Source organism: Aulonocara sp. 'chitande type north' Nkhata Bay, linkage group LG12 (genome assembly GCF_057382095.1).
Source record: "Aulonocara sp. 'chitande type north' Nkhata Bay isolate Kocher_YH1m ecotype deep benthic linkage group LG12, A_spYH_male_GT1.1, whole genome shotgun sequence".
In the NCBI taxonomy this organism is placed as follows: domain Eukaryota; kingdom Metazoa; phylum Chordata; class Actinopteri; order Cichliformes; family Cichlidae; genus Aulonocara; species Aulonocara sp. 'chitande type north' Nkhata Bay.
This window is the reverse complement of record NC_141355.1, coordinates 40,739,596-40,764,202: the sequence shown is the minus strand read 5'-3', so window position 1 is coordinate 40,764,202 and position 24,607 is coordinate 40,739,596. Positions and strand designations below refer to the sequence as shown.

Genomic DNA, 24,607 nt, shown 5'->3' with positions numbered 1-24,607 from the left:
TGTCCATCTGCAGCAAGAAGAAGTATTTCGAACTGGACGAGATCCTCACCTTCGTCTCTACCCACTGGGACCACCTGCAGCTTGGGAAGGTAATAGCACACCTGAGCCAGGTACGCTGAGATCACGTGGTGTGCCTGTGTTCATTTAACCCTCTGTGTGTTTGTTCAGCTGTCCAACACCCCCCCAGCAGAGAGGGGGCAGCACCTGCTCGACGCACTCAACAAGTACAAGAGCAAGTAAGGACCAATCAGAGCGAGGCCGTCACGAGTACACGTGTGTAACATGAACACAGGATGTGTGTTCTTAACGTGTGTGTGTGTGTGTGTGTGTTCAGGTTTCTGTGCGGGAAGGAAATCAAAAAGAGGAAGTGCATCTTTCGTCTGAGGACCAGGGTCCCTCCTAACCCCCCCTCCAAGCTCTTTCCTGAGCGTGCTCAGAATGATGGGGGCGGGGCAAGGAAGAAGACGGCGAGCAGGTATGATCTCTTGCTGCCAGCCGTCGCTGCCTGTGATTGGACGAAGCGTAACCGTGGTGTTTATTTCTGTTTCTTCAGCAGCTCAGCTGAGAGGAGAAAGAGGAAGTCCAAGTGGCTTCTCGAGGATGCCATTCCTAATGTGAGGCTCATTTTCTTCTTCTGTGGTTTCTAAAGCTGTTAATGCATCACGCTGACTGTGACCTTCTGCCCGTAGAACGAGCTGACCTGCAGCTGGACCGCCAACCACCACATGGCCAACATTTTTGACTTCACGCTGGATGAGTTGCAGAGCCTGAAGAGGTGAGATTAGCGCTGGACTCGGCGCTCTGATTGATGCTTTGCTTACCTGTGCTTTCCCGTTCACGTCATACGGTGGCGCACCTGTGACGTTGCCGTCCTTCCTCAGCAGCTCCAGCAGAGCCGTCAGCATCGACCAGGACTCCACCGATGCCTCCACCTCTGGCTCCGCCTCCTCCTACCACTTCAGGTGAGCTGAGTGAACACCTGACTCACCAACCCTAGGCTTTTGATATCTGACCTTTGACCTCTGTCTTCAGGAGAAGGATGGGCAGCAGAAAGAGGAAGTTACCCCGGAACAGTTACAGCCAGTGGGCCAATCGCAGTGAGGCAGGGGAGGAGCTTGGAGGGGAAGAGCCTTCTGGCATCATTGGGGCCCAGGAAGCTACAAACCACACCCACCTGACCACAGACTCCTCCCACTTCTTGTCAGACCACTCACCGCTGCCGTCTGACAACTCCCACCTCCACTCCTCCATCTCCTCTTACTTTGGAGTAGCGGGTAGGCTAACCAATGGCGAGCGCTACCAGGTGTTGGCTCGCCGCATCACCCCTCAGGGGACGGTCCAGTACTTGCTGGAGTGGGAGGGGACGACCCCTTATTAGGACGTTATTAAGGTCCAGGTGGTGTTAGAAGCTTTGATTCCTTTTCCTCTACACTTGCTGCTGGTGAGCTGCTTATTGGTTGAAACCTGAACTGACACTGTGGCCCCGCAACCACCTGGTCTCCCCGTGTCCCTGTTAAACATTTGGATCCCTGTTAAACCACCGGGCTCCCCGTGTCCCCGTTAAACATGTGGGCTGTATATCCCCAGCTGGCTGGTGAGTTTTGAGGAATCAGGAATCAAAGCTGAACTCGATCCTGGAAAAAATAGTTTTTAGTTTAAAAAGTGTTTAAATGCAGCCAAAGAGACACACAGAGCTCCCGCCTGACTCCTCCCACCTCCACCATGTTTGCAGCCTCACACACTGATTAGTTGTTTTCCTGGTTGTAATGATGTCACACTGGTGGAGTTCTTCTTTTGCTCTGATTTGTAAAACACTCAGAGTTCCTCATGCAGCGCCCCCTGGCTGTCAGACAGCACCCTGCCTCTCTTGCCCCCTCCCTCCCCTGAAGTTTTCATGTTGTGTACCTGATCAGAAGCACTTAGTCACATGTTTACCTGCCCCTTCCTCACCTGTGCAGTGTTCTCACTCTATCACATGATCTCACCTGCGGAGCATCCCATTCGTCGTCTATGCAAACACCAAAGTGCGCCTGCTGGTGATCAATCTGAGCCACCGATCAGTGTTTCTCCTAGCTTGAAGCTAACGCAGCCCATATTTGTGAATGAGGGATGCTAATAGTGCTAACAGTCTCTGAGACGTTAAACTGGCACTCTGTCACTTTAAGATATGCTCTGCTCCTATTGGCCTGTTAAATGCTTGTTTTGATCATCTGACTGTTTGTTTGCTGTTTTCCTCTCCAGCTGACCAATCAGCTGCCAGCTTTCTCTGGATTAAAAACAAATGTTTTCTGACCTTTGACCTTTTCTGTGTTTCTGTGTGTGTCTGAGAAGCAGAGATGCGTGGAAACCTGGGTTTGTGAAAACCTGTGAGTGTCACAGTCAGTCTACACCTGGCTCTAGGTCTAACTTTATGGGTCCAGATTTACAGGGTCCTGGGGAGCTTTCATGTTACTGAGAGTCCTCACAAAGGCAGGTATACAGGTGTGTGTGTGTGTGAGTGTGTGAGAGTGTGTGAGTGTGTGAGAGACACTAGTGCAGGTAATCTGATAATCCAGTTAAGGTGTTAAAAGGCAGAGAAACCTGCATGAGTGTTCAGGTGCATCTGTGTCGTTGTCCTGAGGGTCCCAGCACTCACACAGGTATTCAGGCAGACGGGTAACATGGCGATGTGACAGATTCACAGCAGAGGAGACCACCTGCATCTACCTGTAAGCTTCTTCACCTGTCCATACTTTGTGTTTGTGTACCTGCTCTGTGTTTCTTTACGCCTGCCTGAGGTCAGACATGAGGTCCAGCTCATGTTTTCCCTTAAATCAGGGACCTGATTGAAAGCAGCACAGTCTAAGGGAGATCGAGGTGCGTTCCAAACGACCCTTTTTGCTCAGGAAGGTTCCTCACTGAGCGATGTATCTGCATGGTGGCCATAACCAGAGCTGTTCCAGTTCTCCAAACACTACCCAAAGGAACTTCAATGCTTCCCTTAGCAGAGCATCCTTTATGAACGGGGAGAAGAAAATTCCGTCCCATAATTCACAGCAGCGGACCATCTGACCATTCATGAAAACATCAACATAATAAATGTGGAGGATCGTGTAAATGTTCCTTCTAACTGCATTTTCCATTTCATCCTGACCTTTCATTAGACAAAGGTTTCAGTGCTACGTATAACAAAGTACTTCAGAATTGAACTGAACTAAACAAAGCAGGACGTTGTATCTTTTACTCATTGCACATGCGGGAGGGGGGTCAGGTAGCTCGCCTGGTCAGCAGTAATGAAAAGTTTAACACTCTGACTCTGGAGTTGGGCAGCTTCAGGTCCTGGGCGCATCAAACGTAGCACAGAGTGGCTCTGGTTTAATTTGAGGACTTCAGACATCGTTTGGGAAACAGTTCCAAACGTTGGCCAATGAAGGACCAGTACATATGAAGTAATGTACCAGGAGCACCCCCTACAGGCTGGGTGTATACGCTCCAGCCTGACCCTGGATCAATGCACCCGATGATCTTAAATGAGTGTGTCGAGCACACATCGATATATTGTGAACTTGGCCGAGGACAGAGTCCCACAGGTCATCTGTGATATGAAAGTTATGTCTTGTTCCCATTTAGATTCGATGGCAGCTACTGAAGAAGATTGTAAGTGGGAGACTAGATTGTACAAGGATGATATTATGCCCCTGGAGGTTGGACTGACCATGGGGTGGCTGTAGCTCAGGTGGCAGAGCAGGTCAGCCACTAATCAGAAGGTCGGTGGTTCGATCCCAGGCTGTCTCCTGGCTGCATGTCAAATAACCTTGGGCAAGATACTAACCCCGTGTTTGCCTACTGGTGGTGGTCAGAGGGCCCGGTGGCGCCAGTATCCGGCAGCCTCGCCTCTGTCAGTGCGCCCCAGGGCAGCTGTGGCTACAATGTAGCTGCCATCACCAATGTGTGAATGACTGGATATAGTGTGAAGCGCTTTGGGGTCCTTAGGGACTAGAAAAGCACTATACAAATGCAGGCCATTAAAATATCTGCTGCAGGGCTGCCAAACTCAATTGCACTGGGGGCCAAACCTCAAGGCACACTTTAGGTCAAGATAAACATTTATTGAACACACTAAAACAATGTTTTGTAAACATAAATATGAATACAGACAGGAATATTATTCCAGAATAAATAAACTTTAAAGTTAAAGTTTATTCTTTAAACATTTTGCTCTCCATAAAAATATATCCTGTCAAAATTATGCAAGTTAGAAACAAGAACATGCTGCCAAAAGCCCAGAAAAAGTAAATGAAAGCAAACACAAGGTTGGAGCCGCATGTAGACGGAGCTGGGCGTTGCTGCAGGAGTGGAGCTAATAAACTGTGCGGGCCAGTCAGTGTCGTACTTTGCCTGAGTGCATCATTACACTGCAGCTGCATCTGAATCTGCACGGGTGCAGTTTCCACGTTGGGTTGTGAAGCAGCTCGAAATTCTCTTTTTGTGCTTCAAAGTCACCAAAGCGCCACAAACTCAGTGCACTCAGTTTATCAGCAAAGTGCGCATTTGGGAACACTGTTGCACTGACTTGGCTCAACATTACTTGGCAACAGGGATCACTGCATCATAAAAGACTGAAATTGACGGTGATTTAAACCTTTAGTTCGGATCAAATTCACGGTCTCCGTTACGGTGATCATTACATGCTCCATTTTAAGGACTTTACCACACAGCCTTTCCTGGTGTGTGATGCAGTGATGCTGTTAACTCACCGGTACAGTTCTCCTCCTGCATCTTTACTCGCATCCTACTGACTAGTCAGTTTTTTTTCACCGCACAACACCGGCGCTGCATCCAACAAGTTTGTCCCAGGACAGTTTCATGTCGTTTACACTTTGACATACGTTTCTATTCAGGCTCACATTTGCCAAAATCTGTGTTTTGTCTGGACACAAGACGACGCACAGCTTCATCATGCAGCTCTTTAGAAACTCTCCCTCGGTAAATAGCCGGGCTGATTTGGCTCCTCTTCCACAATAAAACTTGCTTTCACAACAGCTTCACTTTGTGGTTTTGCTCTGGTGACAAACGTCTGCTGAAATGTCAGATTCTTCTTTAGCTCGTCTACTTTCTGTAGTTTCTGCGTTTAGGTTTTTCTGCTTATCCTGACGTTTCGTCTCGTCGTGCCGTCTTAAATTAAATTGCTTCATTACAGCCACATTCGCTCCACTAATAAGACACACGTGTTTACCAGCATGTCTGTAAACATATATTCAGCCTGCCACTGGTGCTGAAAGGCTCTGCTTTCAGAATTAACTTTTCTCTTCGCCATTGTGAGCGGCTAGCTTCGCAATAGAGATCGACAGACCACGTGACTTTCGCGCGTTGCGTTGTAGGTACGAGTGGCAACAAAATCAAAACACTGCATCGAGCGCTAGCATTTCCAGCTCCTCTAATCTTAATTCTGCAGTTTTAATCCCTACTTGCATTTTATTTGCCCCAAAAACAGTGATGTACGAAACCACGGTGAACACGGCAGCTCCGTACGAAGACAGACGTGACGAAGAGGCAAAAAAAGTACGAGGAACAAATCAAAGGAGTGGAAGGGTCAGACCCACACGAGCACACAGAGTGGAGTAAGGACGTTAGCGTGCTGCACAACTTTCATCACGCACATATTTATTATTATATGGTCCTAAGCGTGAGTGCGTACACTCACAACATGTTTAGTAACTTCAGATCCTGCAACAAGCCCAGCTTGACGATTCCATCTCACAGCTGCTGTTACATGTTTTTCTTTATCTCCTGCACAGGCCAACGCATCTATTTGTCGTTTCAGGTTGTAGTGTTACACAACATTTTCAGATCTAATAGAAAAAAATGAGTTTCATAATTCATTCAATTATTGTCTTTATTTATAGCTGGCATTATTGTTTCATTCTATTATAGAATCTTAGGAGGCAACATTGTATTTCATCAGCTTTATTAGCTGCTTGGGTGAAAAACAAATCAACAATGCAACAAAAAAAACAACAACATTGCAAAACAACATACTGGAAAACAGTTATTCATCACTTGCTTCAATACAACACTTGGGCACATATATGCAGACGTTTCGTAGCTGTTTTGATATCACTCTCTCTCTTAACTATCTGTCATTGAAGGAACAAATAGGTGGTTTGAGGGAAAGTGGAAGGGAGGGGACAAAAACAACAAAACACAAAAACCAACCCCACCCAAGGAATAAAACACAATAACATGCCACGATGTAAAGAAAACTAACACAATACCAACCACCAATATCACCCCAGCAGGTTGCATGGAACAGCACCCCTAAGCCCCCTGCTCTCGTCCCATATTAGCTAAGTACTCCTCGTACCACCAGCTTCGTACCTGCACCGTTAACGTTAACCCCTAAACTTAAAGCAGGGCCCACATTTCAAGGGGATGAAGAAGAGAAACAAAACAAAGAAAAGATAAGGAAAACAAGCAATGAACGAATTTTGCCTTAAAATGAATAGCAAAGAACACATTACAGTCCTAACAGCACAGCCGTGCAGTACCAGTCAGGTCACTGCAGCGTGATCCTAACAGGGATCCACCGCCCTCTGGATTGCCCAGCACTTTGTTTTCCTTGTGCAGTAGCAGGCTTCCCCCCTACCTGCTGGGACAAAAGCTTTTGCGTGAGTTAAGTTGAGGGGCTGGTCAGCTCTGCAAAGTTCGCCTCCAGAACCGCCTCACCTCTGTTTTTGGTCTTGGGATGTGCCAATGTGCTCAAATGGGACTTGGTGAGCGCAAAGACGCTTACAGAATGACCGGCCGACCACCAGCCGACACTGTGCACGCCACATGGTGTCAGCACACCAGCATGCACACCACTGACACACACACCCCGAACCCGTATCACATCAGTCTATGTGTTTTGCTCCTGTATTTAATTTCCACTGGAGCTGTGGGATATCTGTGAATGTCTGTTCTTGTAACTGGAGAGTCCGCGTCACACACCAAGGTTACTATGGAGCTCCACAGGCTAGGACCACTTCTGTTCATTACCTTGGCCTCCAGTAACACTGTGAGGAACCTTGGAGTCATTTTTGACCAGGACACATATTAAACAAATATGTAAGACTGCTTTCTTCCATCTCTAAAGTTAGAAACATCCTGTCTCAGAGTGACGCTGATTGTGACCTCACAGGAGGAGGTGCTGTTACTGACATACAGCAGCAGGTTCAGCTCAGTGAAAACCACCAGAGAGATTTAGCGGCTCCAGGTTCCAGTGTGAGCTCAGGTTGAGATGGGCTCAAACATTATTTACAGTCAGATCACCACGGTTACCGTGCCACGTGCATGTACGTGTGCGTGGCTTCTTCTCTGAGCGCCCAGCATGAGACCAATGAACAGTTTGAGGACGGAGCCAAAGCTTTGCAGGAAGCTGTGTACCCTGGACACTTCATGACTCCTGTCCACAGCTGTCAGGTACAAACTGACTCTTCTGTTTCTACCTGTCTGTCTCAGGTGTGTCTCCCTGCCTCCCTCCTATGGAGCAGCTGGTGAAACACCTGTCCAGGTGTCAGCACCTGGGGTGGATGAACGTGATTGGTGAGTAGAAATAGGGAGAGTTTCACACAGCTGAGGTCACATGCACGTTACCTAGGTGCCCATCTGTCTGTGAGGTCAGAGGGTGGAGCTTCATTTATGTGACCGAGTGAATATTTAACCTCTGAACAGCCACCAGGTCATGTGATGTATTTAACTCATTCACTGCAATTGACGTCTATAGCCGTCAATTGCAGTGAATGAGTCAATGGGTTTAACTCATTCACTGCCAATGGCTGGCAGTGAATGAGTTAACATCAGGTTCACCCTGAAGGGTCACCTGTGTGGAAGGTGTGTCGTGGTCTGTGTCCCACAGTGTTAACGAGGGCCAATAACACGCTTCCTTAGAGATCTGTCCAGTCTGAAGAAAGCAGGAAGTGCAGAAACATATCATAATGCTGCTGTGATGATGTCACAGAACTGAAGAGCGCCTCCATTCATTGGCTGTCCTGTGGCCGGAGGGCGGAGCCTGACATCTGGAGTAAAATGTTCTGTATTCTATCAGAATCACGCTTACTAATGCTGGACGACCTGGAGGTATACACACACACACACACACACAGACACACACACACAGACACAGACACACACACACACACACACACAGACACACACACACAGACACACACACACACACACACACACACACAGACACACACACACAGACAGACACACACACACACACAGACACACACACACAGACACAGACACACACACACACACACAGACACACACACACAGACACACACACACATGCACACACACACACACAGACACACACACACAGACAGACACACACACACACACACACACACACATGCACACAGACACAGACACACACACACACAGACACACACAGACACACACATGCACACACACACAGACACACACACACACAGACACACACAGACACACACACACAGACACACACACACACAGACACACACAGAGACACACACACACACACAGAGACACAGACACAGAGACACACACACACACAGACACACACACACACAGACACACACAGAGACACAGACACACACAGACACACACAGAGACACAGACACACACAGAGACACAGACACACACAGACACACACAGACACACACAGAGACACACACAGACACAGACACACACACAGAGACACAGACACACACAGACACACACAGACACACACACAGACACAGACACACACACAGAGACACAGACACAGACACACACAGAGACACAGACACACACAGACACAGACACACACACAGAGACACAGACACACACAGACACACACACACAGAGACACAGACACACACAGACACTCACACTTCTGTTTAATCACTTTTCTGTTTGACGTTTACCCGATGGATTAATAAAGTTTTATAATAATCTAATAACTTTAATCTCAGCCAAACCGATTTACTCAGGAACAAACAAAACACTGAAAAAAGCCCAACAATAACATTTTAGGTTGTCTGAGTTTTATATCACGTTTAACCTGAGTAGCGAAAGACGGCGGTGATCTGAAAATGATGTGCCGGGAGTTGTGACGTTCTCAGCGGCTTCAGTGACCCTCGAGCTCCCGGCGAGCTATCGAGCTGATGGGTAACAGACGTCTCCGAAAACGTCGAAGCACTTTTGCAAATATGCGATATCTTGATAAACCGAGCAGATATTTGAAGTTTACACAGCTACTTTCTTGCCTGAAAATGTGTTAAAAGTTTATTTTGTGACCCAGAAAGATTAGTAAGAGTAATTTTAAAACTTAGTAGCGGCCGCCATTGTTGGAAACTGGAGTTTGGCTGGGCTGCGCTATGAATTCATCCTCAGACTCAGACTAAGCAGGAAGTGGTCAGGGTCACATGATGAGCGAGCGAGTTTACAGGGAGAGTTTATCTTCAGTCCTGCAGCGGTGACTCACCTGCACACCTCTACTGTTAGACGGGGGCGGGGCCAGGGCTGGGGACGAGCTGTAACTGACATCTTTTTATGATTCTTTATAATATTCTCATGTTTATCCAGTCAGAGGTCAGAGGTCAGGCATCGGGGTTTCAGAAGAAAAACATCGGATCCTCCTCTCTCCCTTCTCTCCTCCTTCAGGTTCATCCTCTGCTCCTCACAGAGAGGGCGGAGACTTGCACTGTGTGGTTGCTTAGATACACGCTCCATGTGACCTCGGCACCTTCTCGCCCCGCCCACAAAGGTAAGGAAGATGAGACGGGTTCAAGCAGCTGCAGAAGACTGAGACAGACGAACAGACAGACAGGAGCATTGAGACACAGACAGACAGGTGGACCGACAGGTGGACAGATGATGGACGCAGACTTTGACTCTTGCGGTGGTAAGAAAAGAAAAAGAAGCGGCGGCGAGTGCTTGTGTGTTTTTCGTGTGAGCGCAGCCGGATTAGAGCGTCTGCTTCATCACATCATGTCACATTATTAATCTCATAATCTGTGTTACCATGGCAACATGGCAGACGACTCCTTAGGAGCTCAGAGGGTGGAGAGACTGTAGGTGGATATTACTGTCCGGAGGTCAAAGGTCACAGAGACAGGTGAAAGTATGATCCATGTCAGGTCACTGAGACGCGTCAGGTTAAATAAAGTTTATCAGCGCGGTCATAGATGATGTCACAGATTAATATTAACCTCCTAAGACCTGAACTCTTCCACGGCAGCATTTTTAATTTCTCTTTGATATTTGGGCTGATTGGGACCCGATCGATGTAAAAACAAAGAAACACCAGATTTTTTTTTTTTACCCAACTTTTGTTCCTATGAAAAATGAGAGCCACGTATGAGGACATTTGTTTTAAACTTTGATGGAACAGTGGTAGTATAATGTCCTCGTAAGTGGATATCAGGCCCTTGTAGAGCAAAAATTTGTATTTTGGTCTAGACAACCCAAAATGTGATGCCCACATATGTGGACACCAGGTCCTAGGAGGTTAAAGTACAAATCATTTTAAATGTGTTGTATCGGATACTAAAGTGCTTCATTATGTGGTCATGTATTGCGTAATAGGAAGAGATTATATATATATATATATATATGTATATATATATATAGATATATAGATATATAGATATATATATAGATATATATAGATATATGTCGATATATATATATAAACCAACTATTAATCCAATAATAAAAATTAGAAATTGAAAAGAAAAAAAAAATGCTGTCAACAGAAAAAATCTAAACATTTCCAAATTTCACAATTAAACAGCTGATTTCCAAAATAATTTTTAAATTGTGATTTGAAATCCTGATTCCTCTCCTCCTTTCCAGTTCCACTTCTCTTCCTAAATCTTTCCCAAAGCTTTTCCAGTTATGGGATTAGCTTGTGCATTCAGCCTTTCTGCGACACTTTAAGCTCTTGTAGAAAAAAACCAAACTAGTCGTGCAGTGAAACGTGCAGGGTGATGCGACTGTGTCTACAGAGAGCATCTGTTGGAACGGCTCCAGGTTAGAGCCATTGCTCCCACACCTTGGTGCTGGTTCCAGGGGCGGGTCTAGAGAATTCTTCTTAGGGTGGCATGGAAATCAAAACATATTTCCTATAAATACAGTCTGCAGGTTTTCTTGGCTTTAGCCCAAGCATGAAGCCCAGTAAGTGGGTTGGAAAGCTGCACAGCATGAGACAGGTTGGTTAAAAATAACAGTTTAATTTAAGCTTCACACTCTGTTTATTACAAACATTCAAACTGGACTCTTCTTAACAGCTACAGTGACATTCAGCAGTGCCGTCACTGACACACGAGACAGAACAATGAGTACACTACGCACTAACTAACCACTAACTACACAACACTACACACTAACTACACGCTAACCTTTAACTACACGCTAACTAATCACGAACTACACAACACTACACACTAACTACACACTAACCTTTAACCACACAACACTATACACTAAATACATGCTAAGTAACCACTAACTACACTCATAACATGCATACATTCATAAGCTAGCATGAGCCTACAAGGATGGGGCTACATGCAGGGATGCTAGCGTTAGCCATGTTACCTCCAACGTGTTATATCAGGTCAGGCTAAGTCCACCTGTATCTAGTCACAGGTCTCCATTTCACTGCCGTTTCTCTTTGTATGCATCATTTGTCCACGCTGTACATTTTCAGAGAGTGATAGGCAAGGCTTAATATCCAAGCAGCAGCACAAACACTTTAAAACATCTCCTTGGAAAAGTCGTTCACAGCAAACAGCAACACGTAGCTAGCCTATGTGTCGCTAATCAATCAGACAGCTGCTTACGTTGCACTGCATGCTTAACTGGATTGGTTTTTCTCCAAGGACTAAAATAGCCACAGAAAGGGTAGATGGAAAAGCTAATCCATTAGCAAATTTAATAGTAAATTTAATAGTAAATACGATAGCAAATCTAGTAGCTAACAGGAAAAGGTAACTGTATAGAAAAGGAGCAGTGGGACCACCATTTATTGTATAGTTTATCATTAATTATTAATTCATGAAACGCTTTACTTGCTGGTGCTGTACATTACTGAGTTGAGTTTATGAAAACAAGTAATCATTTTGCTAACTTCTCTATTGGTCAGTGAGGACAAGCTCATAGTGCCTCCTGCTGTGCAGTTTCTGTAAGACAGGATTAATAGGAGGTGGAACGACTGTCTGTGGGTGTGGATACTCCTGACTTTGAGCTTAAACACGAACAAATTGAAAAATTGTTTTACGTTAAATTCGATCTTTAATTATTTTATTCATTAAGACAATACTAAAGTACTCTTTATTTAATAATTTTATTTAAAAAACCATTTCTGAATCATTAATTGCATACAGGATCCAGAGAAAAGTACTAAACTCAGTTCTTGTTCTTCATGTTTACTGAGCTGTATCTTTGCTACACATGTGACCACATGCAACTACTTATATACGAACACAGTGACAAAGACATTCCCGCAAAGAGAATGGCGACTATGTCACCTGCCTTCTCCCTGAGATCAGCAGGGGGGCCCCCACTATCTATCCACACACCCTCCACCCCCCCTTGTCCCGCTGGGGCGCTGGAGCCTATCCCAGCTCTCATAGGGCGAGAGGCAGGGTACACCCTGGACAGGTCGCCAGTCTGTCGCAGGGCTAACACACAGGGACAGACAACCATTCACTCGCACATTCATACCTAGTGGCAATTTGGATTATCCAATTAACCTATCCCCACAAGCTGCATGTCTTTGGACGGTGGGAGGAAGCCGGAGTACCCGGAGGGAACCCACGCAAACACGGGGAGAACATGCAAACCACAGTTAATTATTCTGAATTGGTTTTCATCAGAAAAACTGATCAGATTTAATAAAACCCAGACCATCAAACAGTTAATCAGTAACTCTCATCAGTAACTTTTATCAACAGAACAAAGAATTTGTGCTCTGTGATTGGAGGATTTTACTCTCTGCTGAAAAAAACAAACTCACATTCAAATATATTAAAACAGATTTATGTAGAAGTTTTTAATTGGTTTCATGTTTATTTTGAACTGAATTTAAAATAACTACACAGAACATGCAGCTGTCCACAAATAAAGAAATCAAACAAGAGAAATACTTTTTATTTATTGGTTTCTCTTTTTGAATCATTTCTGTTTTATAATTTAAATATAAACACATAAAGGTTCAGTCAAGTTGGGACACAAATGGGTACAAACAGGAAAATAAAATTAAATATTTAACTAAACAAAACTAAATCAAAGCATATAATAAAATTAAAAAATCAAAATTCAGTTTTATTTACACAGCACCAAATCACAACAGCAGTCGCCTCAAGGCGCTTTATATTGTGAGGTAGACCCTACAAAGATAGATACAGAGAAAAACCCAACAATCATATGACCCCCTATGAGCAGCACTTTGGCGACAGTGGGAAGGAAAAACTCCCTTTTAACAGGAAGAAACCTCCGGCAGAACCAGGCTCAGGGAGGGGCGGGGCCATCTGCTGTGATTGGTTGGGGTGAGAGAAGGAAGACAGGATAAAGACATGCTGTGGAAGAGAGACAGAGGTTAATAACAGATATGATTCAGTGCAGAGAGGTCTGTTAATACATAGTGAGTGAGAAAGGTGACTGGAAAGGAAAAACTCAATGCATCATGGGAATCCCCCGGCAGCCTACGTCTATTGCAGCATAACTAAGGGAGGATTCAGGGTCACCTGGTCCAGCCCTAACTATATGCTTTAGCAAAAAGGAAAGTTTGAAGCCTAATCTTGAAAGTAGAGATAGTGTCTGTCTCCTGAATCCAAACTGGAAGCTGGTTCCACAGAAGAGGGGCCTGAAAACTGAAGGCTCTGCCTCCCATTCTACTTTTAAATACTCTAGGAACAACAAGTAGGCCTGCAGAGCGAGAGCGAAGTGCTCTAATAGGGTGATATGGTACTACAAGGTCATTAAGATAAGATGGGGCCTGATTATTTAAGACCTTGTATGTGAGGAGCAGGATTTTGAATTCTGGACTTAACAGGAAGCCAAACAGGAGAAATCTGCTCTCTCTTTCTAGTCCCTGTCAGGACTCTTGCTGAAGCATTTTGGATTAGCTGAAGGCTTTTCAGGGAGTTTTTAGGACTTCCTGATAATAATGAATTACAGTCGTCCAGCCTGGAAGTAATAAATGCATGAACTAGTTTTTCAGCGTCACTCTGAGACAGGATATTTCTAACTTTAGAGATGTTGCACAACAACAAAATGAAGTTATTTTAAATGTAAAAACAATATAAATTAACTTAAGTTCAACTAAAATCACATGAAAGGTTTGATCAAACTTATTTAATCAAACAATTTAATTAAAAAAACAACAATTCTCCTTCACCGCTGGTAGTTACCATGGCAACAGCAGAACGTGGCAGCTGATTGATGATAAAAACTACAAATGCTCCCATGATGCATTCTGTCTGTTTCAGAGATGGGGGTGCGCAGACAGAGCATGCCCAGTGCCTCCACTACCGACACACCCACCGCCAGAGTGACGGTGAGCTCTCTCTCCCTCACACACACACACACTCTCTCTCTCTCTCTCTCGCCTGCTGAGATCAGCCTGTTGTTTCCATGGCAACAGGAGTTGAGCTGCTGTCAGCTGTAGATTAACTGACTGACCCCACCTGCTGGTGGGATTTATCTCCACACCAAACTCCATCGAATATCTGTGAATTTAACATCGCTCATTGATCACAGCAGCTAATACGGCTTCACCCGATTTCTTCTTCAGGGTTTTCTGTCTCGCAGGTTGAAGCAGTCGCTGCGTCGGACTCGATCTCAGCCCAAACTGTCTCGTCACAGCAGCTTACAGACCGGGCAGATCAATGCAGCTGACACTAGGTAACAGTCAGTTACCCAGAATTCCACTGGGGTCACTTACTTTGTTGTACAAGTACAGCCTGTCAGTTTAATGTCATATGACTGATCCTCTGTGTTGTGAGTAAACCTGCTATAATTTACAGCGTGCTATAAAAGTGAAGACCACAGGTCTCTGTCTGTCAGGATCCTGGGTCTCCTGACCCAGTGTTGAGTTTCTTCTTTGTTGCCCCGGTTTATTCTATAGAGTGTAGTGTCGTAGTTTTCTGAGTATTTAGTAGCTGCCCTCTGTGCCTCCTTTATGTTGGTCTCTGTGTTTCTTAGTTGCTCTGTCTCCCCTGTCAGCTGTATCCCCTAGTGAAGTCCGCGTTTCTGTGTTACATTTCCTGTTTTACTTTGAAGGTTTGTGTCCTACGTGAATGTGTTTCGCTTCCCTTGGCTGTCGTTGTGTCTGTTTCTCCCACCTGTGCTCCCCTTCTGTGTCTCATTCCCCTCGTTATTTCCCAGTGTATTTAAGCCCTGTGTTTCTCTGTGTCGGGATCTCCCTCATGCTGTGTGTTTCTCCCTGCGTCTTCATGTGTGTGTTTTGTTAGATTCTTCCCAGTTTAGGTTTTGTTGAGATTTCTGTTCAGCAATAAAAGCTGCCATTTTGAGTTTAAGTTTTGCCTCAGTTGAGTCTGCATTTTGGGTCCTTTTCCTGCCTGCACACAGCCGTTCCATGACGCTGTCAGTTTATGACCACCTGAGTATTCAGCATGGTGCGGCAGCGCTCAGGTCTCTGAGTTTGTCAAGATTTAATCTGAGCTGTTTCATTGCAGTAATACACTACAGTTTGTTCCCAAGTGAAATCCTGTATGCTTTGAAATTTCCTCTTGTGGAGTGCCAGTAAGGACACAGAATACCAAATCCCCAAAACTCGATGTGCAGCATGATGAGGCTCGTATCCTGGACGAGCCCCCAAATCTGTAACTGTCCCTAACTTCACGGCTCAAAGGAACCTACGGTGAAAATTCATGATGCTGCTGCAGTTCACGAAAGTTTTAACAATCCAACCTTATTACTAACTCAGCAATCAGACACAGTCCTCTATTCTAGGTTTTATATAAGAAGATTGCATTTAATACTTGGATGAAAATCCTCTGCTGCCAGTGACTGTATCAGGTACCCATGGACCACATGCTGGTTCCTCCTTGAGATGCTCTGCAGGTCACTGTAGTTTGTATTAAATCCCTGAAAATCTGGTCAGCTGACCTGAGATCAGCTGACTGACTTTAAGAGTATCTCATTTGTTGGGTTTTTTGCAGTTTGCTTTGGCTCCGTACCCACAGAGCACAGCGCTGTCATCAGTAACCACCAAAGAGCAGCTTCCTTGCAGCCGGACATGCCCACGCCATGATGCTGCCGCCATCATGTTAGACAAATGGATGCTTTAGACCATCATCTTTTCTCTCCATCATACAACTTTCTCTCAACTTCATGTGCACAAACACATCTTTAGATGCCACTGGCCTGTAGGTGTAAATAGACTGCAGAGTCCTGGCCTGACGAGGTGGCTCTTCTGTGTTGTAGCCAGAGGTTGTTTGGTTTCCCCGATGTATAAATCCTGCCAATCCTCCTGCACTTACCAGCGTACACTATGTTACTCTGTTTGTGTCGGGCGACCCGATCCTTGGGGTGGACCAGTTTTTGGCGCAGCGTGTTTGGGGTTTAAAAGCCACAGAGACGCGGTGTTTAGATAAAATGCGTCTCAACTGCTCCTGACACGTACGGGATCACTACAGGTTTTCGCTTGGGCAGCGGTTGTCCTTCTCTCCTGGATCAGCTGGAGCTTTCTTTAGGAGCCTTTCCAGCTTTGACAAAAGTCCAGCTGGGGTAACCACATTTACTCAGGGCCTTCTTGATGTTCTTCTGCCTCCCTGGCTGCTGTGTCTGTGGGGATGGTGTTCGCTCTGTGTTGTAGCGTCCTGATGACACCCAGTTTGTGCTCCAGTGGATGATGAGAGTCAAACCTTAGATACTGATCCGTATGTGAAGGTTTACGGTACACATCAGCTTTTAGATGTCCCCCATTACTGATGGAAATCTCACAGTCTAAGAAGGCTAACCTGCCACTGTTCATATCCTCCCTGGTGAATTTGATGTGTCGGTCCACCGAGTTAATGTGGTAATGTGGTACGTCCTGAGATTTGATTTTCACCCAGGTGTCATCCACATACCGAACCAATGGCTTGGTGGTGTTCCAGGGTAGGATAGCAAAGCCCTCTTTTCCACTTCTTCCATGTACAAATTGGCCACGATAATAATAATAGTAATAATACATTTTATTTATAGGTGCCTTTCAGACCCTCAAGGTCACCTTACAGTAACACGATGGGTGAAACTGGGGAGCTCATGGCACACCCATGTTTCTGCCTGTAGAACTGAGCCTTGTATGTGAAGTAGGTGGAATGAAGACACAGTTCAAACACACTTGGTGGATGCTGAGAGTGGTCCTGTTGCTGAGGTTGGTGTCATCCTGTAGTCTCTTACGAACTACCTCCAACGCTTCCGTGACTGGGATGCAAGTGGAGAGAGATGTAATGTCGTATGAGACCATGGTTTCATCTGCCTCCATAATGACATCTCTCACCTTCTCAACAAAATCCAGGATGTTCTGGATGTGGTGTTCAGAGCTGCCTACCAACGGGTTGAGGATCGAAGCCAGAAGCTTGGAGATGTTATAGGTGACCTAGTTGATCATGCAGACAATCGGTCTTAAAGGTGCACCCTGTTTATGTATCTTCAGTAAACCATACAGACTTGGTGTGGCTCTGGTATGAGGTCTGGTCGATAGCCTTGTCTTGTTCTAACTGCTTCAGACAGTCTATCACCCTCTTCCTGTAACCACTTCCTGGGTCTCATTTCAGGGGCTCAAGTGTTTTTGTCACTGAGCAGTGACAACATGCTAGCTTCAGTCATTGTGCAGATATACTGTTTATGAGGTTTAGTCAGCTGAGTCTGAAGGAGTCACCTGATGATGATGAAACATTTCTCCCACTGAAAACGTCCAGGTGAACAGAATCAACCTTTGGGATGTACCTACCTGGATGACCGAGTGTGCATCAAGCCTTTGTTAGATGTATTACAGTGTGTTCTTCCTGAGTGCACCTAGAGGTTTGCACCTTGTTGTAAACTCTCTGTCTCTTGGTCTACAGCTTCCCAGCGATGCTCCTGCCATGTTCCTGACCTGGCTTATGTTTCCAATCATTTTAATAAATCTGTCATCATCCACTCTTCTGAGCTGCTCACTGCTCTCATTGTTGTTTCTGCTCTCTGATTATTCTTGTATTATCAGCCTAGTGATGGCCTCCTCACTGACATCTTTCATGTCGTGCTTACAGTTAACGGTTATATCAGCTCTGTTATCTGTTATCAGCTTCATTAGTCCTGGAATGATGAGGGAACAGGCTTCACCTTTCAGGCAGGTGACAGTCCAGTGCCTTTGGGGATTGTGTGTAAACATGTTCGTGAAGTATTAAAACCAAACTTTTATGAACGCCTGAGTTAAAGCTGGGCGCGAGCGTATGCAGCAGCGTCTGAGCGGCTGCGTGTGGAGGTTGGTGTTGATATAAAACCGGGGAGAGATGCGGCGTTTGATTCCTGCCTCGATGACACCAAATGGAAAATTCCACTTTCTGCTGCAGACAGGAAGTGTGTGCGTACAGGACCAGAGAAGAAGAAGCTCAGAGCGGCTGCAATAACACGCGTGTAACCGCAGCCTGTTTAACACATCAACACGTATCGTACATGTGCGCTGCTGGGGGGGGGGGCACCCCTGACAGGCCAGCAGAGGAGACAAGGAGGATAAAGAGGAGCAGAGAGGGAGGAAGTAGGGCAGCCTCACTGCAGGGGAGGGGCAAGAGCTGACAGACAAGGGGGGTGAGTCACATAGAGACAGACAGAGAGAGAGAGAGTGAGGAAGGGGAGGGAGGGCTGAAGCTGTGAAGCATCAGAAACAGCAAACACACACAGACAGACAGACAGGTTCATCCACACAGCATCAGCAGCTTCTCCATCTTCCTCCTCCTCTTCCTCCTGCTCGCTGCTGAAGGAGGCCATGAATTTATAGCTGTCTCCTCCTCCTCCTCAGCAGGATGCTCGGTGAGTGTCTTTGATCCTCTTTGTCCTCCGATCAGAAAAATGTGCTGCAGTGGATTTCTGCTTTGTGTGTGTGTGTGTGTGTGTGTGTGTTGGGGAGGTGCGTGCATGCTGCCGTCTTCCACCTGATTTGCATTTCCATGCATGATTCGTTTCTGTGTGTGTGTTAGCATGGCTGCAATCTGCACATAGCTAGCGTGCTATGCTGTGTTCCTGTGTGTAGCACACAGCATAGCAAGGTTACACACAGACACACACAGACATGCAGCATTAGCCATATAACCAGCTTGTTAAGACAAGATGACGAGCTAACCGAGCAACACACCCGTCCTGCTGTGTGTGTATAAAAAGCTAAAGAGGGTCATCATCATCTTGTTTATCATCAGTTCAATTCAATTTTATTTACACAGCGCCAAATCACAACAACAGTCGCCTCAAGATGCTTTTTTGTAAGGTAGACCCTACAATAATACATACAGAGAAAAGCCCAACAATCATATGACCCCCTATGAGAAAGCACTGTGGCGACAGTGGGAAGGAAAAACTCCCTTTTAACAGGAAGAAACCTCCAGCAGAACCAGGCTCAGGGAGGGGCGGGGCCATCTGCTGTGATTGGTTGGGGTGATAGAAGGAAGACAGGATAAAGACATGCTGTGGAAGAGAGACAGAGGTTAATAACAGATATGATTCAATGCAGAGAGGTCTGTTAACACATAGTGAGTGAGAAAGGTGACTGGAAAGGAAAAACTCAATGCATCATGGGAATCCCCCGGCAGCCTACGTCTATTGCAGCATAACTAAGGGAGGATTCAGGGTCACCTGGTCCAGCCCTAACTATATGCTTTAGCAAAAAGGAAAGTTTGAAGCCTAATCTTGAAAGTAGAGATAGTGTCTGTCTCCTGAATCCAAACTGGAAGCTGGTTCCACAGAAGAGGGGCCTGAAAACTGAAGGCTCTGCCTCCCATTCTTTTAAATACTCTAGGAACAACAAGTAGGCCTGCAGAGCGAGAGCGAAGTGCTCTAATAGGGTGATATGGTACTACAAGGTCATTAAGATAAGATGGGGCCTGATTATTTAAGACCTTGTATGTGAGGAGCAGGATTTTGAATTCTGGATTTAACAGGAAGCCAATCATCATCACTGCTTAGTGTTGACCTGTCCACCTCAGACACCGACAGGCTACGGTGCCTTAAACCTGCAGTCCAGCAGGGGGAGACTCTGCTGTGATTTGTTAGGAGTGAGGAAATGAGCCCAGGTGTTATTCAGGTCTCATTGGATAAAAAGTGATGGTTGTCATGGAAGAGAAGGTCCAGTCACAGTCTGAGAGGAGCGGGAAGCAGGGGGAGGGTTCTGGGGAGGTGGCGTGCAGTGGATCGGACGCTGTGATGGAAATATCGTCACACAGTTTCAGTTCAACGTACCAAATCACAGCATTGCCATGATGTCATTCACTGGTTAGTGATGCCTCCATGTTCATGTTTCCAGAGGTGCTAATGCTAATGCTAGCAGAATCATTTAGCAAGAGTGACATCAAATCAAATTGCACAGCCTTCATGAATGGTCTGTTAGTACAGTAACCTCACAGCAGCCATATTATTGTCAAAAAGGCCACGCCCCTAACATTGCAGACTAAAACGTTTGAGTTATAACAACATGCTTTCCTGTGCACGTGTTATGAAGGAGGAAGCTTGAGTATCAAGCTGTAAACATGTTTATTTCAACATGGCAGTTTGTAGGGACTGACTCACTGCTGCCTCTGCTGCATGGCAGAGGAACTGCAGGTGTGTGGACGAGTGCATTTGGCTCTCAGTGTCCAAATACACCAAAACTACTGGATGGGGTGTTTGAGGTGAGAGGAGGGCTGTCCATCGGACAGTCGGCTGCTGGTCATCGTTCGTACTTCCTGTTGTCGTGTTTACGTCTGTCAGTGATCAGACTGACCGTGTCCGTTCACACTGACTCTGTAAGCTCTGCAGCCTCTCCCTGAACTGTGACACATTTGCACATGATAAATAAATAAATGTTGTGGAGAAGCCGAGATCAGCTTTGTTTTCTGCATCGGAGTTAATCAGGTCGGCGTGTGGTGGCTGCCTCCCTGCGCACTCCGTCAGAGCTGCTGCGGTTGTGTTCGGTCCGGAGGACAGGAAGCTGGGTTTCTGCTTGTTAACAGCTCCGTGGAGGAGTGAGTTATGTAACGAATGGAGGCCTGTGTGGTGGAGACATGCAGAGGTCTCCTCGCTCAGTGATGAACGTGGCCTCAGAGGCTGGTGGAGCATCGAGGCACCGCAACGGGATCTTTCCCAGAGGTGCCCTTTGTTTTAATTCTCGGGCTTTACGAGAGCAGCTGTGCATGATTCACAGCTCAGAATAATCCATATTCATACTCAGCCTGCATCCTCTACCTGAAAAACCCTTCCCTAAAATGCCACTTTCTTCTGAGGGGCAGCACCTCAGACCCATTTCAGAGCGTCAGACATGAAGTCCAGGTGTGCCAATGAGGAGCATCATCTCACGATGCAACAGGAAGCACCAAGCCCAGCATGACATCTGTACGTGTAATCACATGTGCTGCAGCAAAGTTTGGAAGCAGATGAAATGACTCTGGCTGAATATGAATCCTGAGCTTTTACTCCATCACTGGCTCGTACATTTGTTTCTAACGCTGCGTCACACTGTAATACTTCAGAACCGCCTTCTTTTATTAAATGTAACTTTACTTTATGACACCTCAAATGTCTTGAAAAGTATCAAACTGATTGGCTTGTGCTGAACCAATCAGAGGTCCTGATTAGGTTCTCCTTGACCTCCTGAGCTTCAGCCCGACAGTTGTTTCAGCTCCACCTTGCTCTACAGCTCCAGGTGAACCTGATCACACTCGCTGCATCACTCGGTCTCTGTTGTCAGATCCAAGTCAAATCTCATGTTCATTTTTCAGTGTAGATCACCTTCTTTGTGTCCCTGGAGACGTCCAGGAGACGTCCTAGACTTCTCTGACAATCCAGGTTTGGGATCCATGCCTCTGGAAACTCGATGAGTGCGTCTTCCTGTCCTGTTAGTAATCACACTGTGTATGTTTGTTTCAGGTGTGTGATGCGTCGGCTGCGTTGCGGTAGCCAGGAGTCGTTGCTAAGCACTGGCTGTGTATCGTCTCTCGAGCTCAGGATGGACCAATCAGTGATTATTAAGCCGGTTCACTCATCCCTGCTGGGACAGGACTACTGCTTCGAGGTGACGCAAACAACACACACAAACTGCAGCACTCCCAAAACCGAGGTGTCCCAACACAATCATTTACATACTGCTCTGTGCCTGCCTATTACACCAGCCTATTAATCAACCAAAGACCCAGACAGACTTTTAATTCATTTGAAAGCCTGATGCTCAGCCTCGTCCACCCCAGCTGTAAAACTCAGAAACCAGTCTTACTTGTTATCATCTATCGTCCACCTGGGCCTTACACAGAGTTTCTGTCTGATTTCTCAGACTTTATATCTAATTTAGTTCTGAGCTCAGATAAAATAATTATTGTGGGTGATTTTAACATCCATGTAGATGCTAAAAATGACAGCCTCAACATGGCATTTAATCTGTTATTAGACTCAATTGGCTTCTCTCAAAATGTAAAAGAACCCACCCACCACTTTAATCACACTCTAGATCTTGTTTTAACATATGGCGTAGAAACTGAACATTTAACAGTGTTTCCTGAAAACCCTCTGCTGTCTGATCATTTCCTGATAACATTTACATTTACAATAATTGATTACACAGCGGTGGAGAGTAGACTTTATCACAGTAGATGTCTTTCTGAAAGCACTGTAACTAAGTTTAAGAATATAATCCACCCACTGTTATCATCTTCAATGCCCTGTATCAACACAGAGCAGAGCAGCTATCTGAACCCAACAGAGGTCGATCATCTTGTTAATAATTTCACCTCCTCACTACGTACGACTCTGGATACTGTAGCTCCTGTGAAAACTAAGGTCTCTAATCAGAAGTACCTGACTCCGTGGTATAATTCTCAAACACGTAGCCTAAAGCAGATGACTCGTAATCTGGAGAGGAAATGGCGTGTCACAAATTTAGAGGATCATCATTTAGCCTGGAGAAATAGTTTGCTGCTTTATAAGAAAGCCCTCCACAAAGCCAGAACATCTTACTATTCATCACTGATTGAAGAAAATAAGAACAACCCCAGGTTTCTCTTCAGCTCTGTAGCCAGGCTGACAAACAGTCAGAGCTCTGTTGAGCCAACCATCCCTTTAACGTTAACTAGTAATGACTTCATGAACTTCTTCACAAATAAAATTTTTATCATTAGAGAAAAAATGACCAGTAATCATCCCACAGATGTAATATTATCTACAGCTACTCTTAGTACCATTGATGTTAAGTTAGACTCTTTTTCTCCAATTGATCTTTCTGAGTTAACTTCAATAATTACTTCCTCCAAACCATCAACGTGTCTTTTAGACCCCATTCCTACAAAACTGCTCAAAGAAGTCCTGCCATTAATTAATTCTTCAATCTTAAATATGATCAACCTATCTCTAATGATCAGCTATGTACCACAGGCCTTCAAGCTAGCTGTAGTTAAACCTTTACTCAAAAAGCATCTCTAGACCCAGCAGTCTTAGCTAATTATAGGCCAATCTCCAACCTTCCTTTATATCAAACATCCTTGAAAGAGTAGTTGTCAAACAGCTAACAGATCATCTGCAGAGGTTTATTTGAAGAGTTTCAGTCAGGTTTCAGAGCTCATCACAGCACAGAAACAGCTTTAGTGAAGGTTACAAATGATCTTCTTATGGCCTCTGACAGTGGACTCATCTCTGTGCTTGTCCTGCTAGACCTCAGTGCAGCGTTCGATACTGTCGACCATAATATCCTATTAGAGCGATTAGAACATGCTGTAGGTATTACAGGTACTGTGCTGCAGTGGTTTGTATCATATCTATCTAATAGACTCCAGTTTGTGCATGTAAATGGAGAGTCCTCTTCACACACTGAGGTTAATTATGGAGTTCCACAGGGTTCAGTGCTAGGACCAATTCTGTTTACATTATACATGCTTCCCTTAGGCAGTATCATTAGAAGACATAGCATACATTTACACTGCTATGCAGATGACACCCAGCTCTATCTGTGCATGAAGCCAGATAACACACACCAATTAGTTAAACTGCAGGAATGTCTTAAAGACATAAAGACCTGGATGGCCGCTAACTTTCTGCTTCTTCATTCAGATCAAACTGAGGTTATTGTACTCGGCCCTGAAAAGCCTAGAAATATGGTATCTAAGCAGATTCTTACTCTGGATGGCATTACCTTGGCCTCCAGTAACTCTGTGAGGAACCTTGGAGTCATTTTTGACCAGGACATGTCCTTCAATGCACATATTAAACAAATATGTAAGACTGTGTTCTTCCATTTGTGCAACATCTCTAAAGTTAGAAATATCCTGTCTCAGAGTGACGCTGAAAAACTAGTTCATGCATTTATTACTTCCAGGCTGGACGACTGTAATTCATTATTATCAGGAAGTCCTAGAAACTCCCTGAAAAGCCTTCAGCTAATCCAAAATGCTGCAGC

The 24,607-nt window shown here is 45.3% G+C and overlaps 2 protein-coding genes across 8 annotated transcripts in view; both read left to right on the top strand.

Annotated features, from left to right (window-relative positions):
• Positions 1–2,293, top strand: part of phf19 (PHD finger protein 19) — a 10,069-nt gene extending 7,776 nt beyond the window's left edge. Inside the window, exons 8-14 of one of the 4 annotated variants that reach the window (XM_086257935.1) lie at positions 1–89; positions 169–236; positions 335–475; positions 557–614; positions 690–775; positions 882–962; positions 1,033–2,293. The exon at positions 1–89 is cut by the window's left edge and continues 101 nt beyond it. In XM_086257935.1, the coding sequence (XP_086114061.1) occupies positions 1–89; positions 169–236; positions 335–475; positions 557–614; positions 690–775; positions 882–962; positions 1,033–1,378 (869 nt within the window). In that variant the 3' untranslated portion in view covers positions 1,379–2,293. Of the gene's footprint in view, positions 90–168; positions 237–334; positions 615–689; positions 776–881; positions 963–1,032 lie in introns of all 4 variants that reach the window. The other 3 variants (XM_086257934.1, XM_086257933.1, XM_086257932.1) reach the window with 3 other exon arrangements.
• Positions 2,294–2,575: 282 nt separating this feature from the next.
• The window catches only part of LOC147318258 (disabled homolog 2-interacting protein-like), a 39,059-nt gene continuing 17,027 nt past the window's right edge, over positions 2,576–24,607 (top strand). The window contains exons 1-7 of one of the 4 annotated variants that reach the window (XM_086257907.1): positions 2,576–2,708; positions 7,480–7,563; positions 7,979–8,097; positions 9,652–9,754; positions 14,484–14,551; positions 14,789–14,898; positions 22,096–22,240. In XM_086257907.1, coding sequence (XP_086114033.1) covers positions 7,503–7,563; positions 7,979–8,097; positions 9,652–9,754; positions 14,484–14,551; positions 14,789–14,898; positions 22,096–22,240 — 606 coding nt within the window. In that variant the 5' untranslated portion in view covers positions 2,576–2,708; positions 7,480–7,502. Of the gene's footprint in view, positions 2,709–7,479; positions 7,564–7,978; positions 8,098–9,651; positions 9,893–11,131; positions 11,202–14,483; positions 14,552–14,788; positions 14,899–18,812; positions 19,015–22,095; positions 22,241–24,607 lie in introns of those variants that run through there. The other 3 variants (XM_086257906.1, XM_086257908.1, XM_086257909.1) reach the window with 3 other exon arrangements.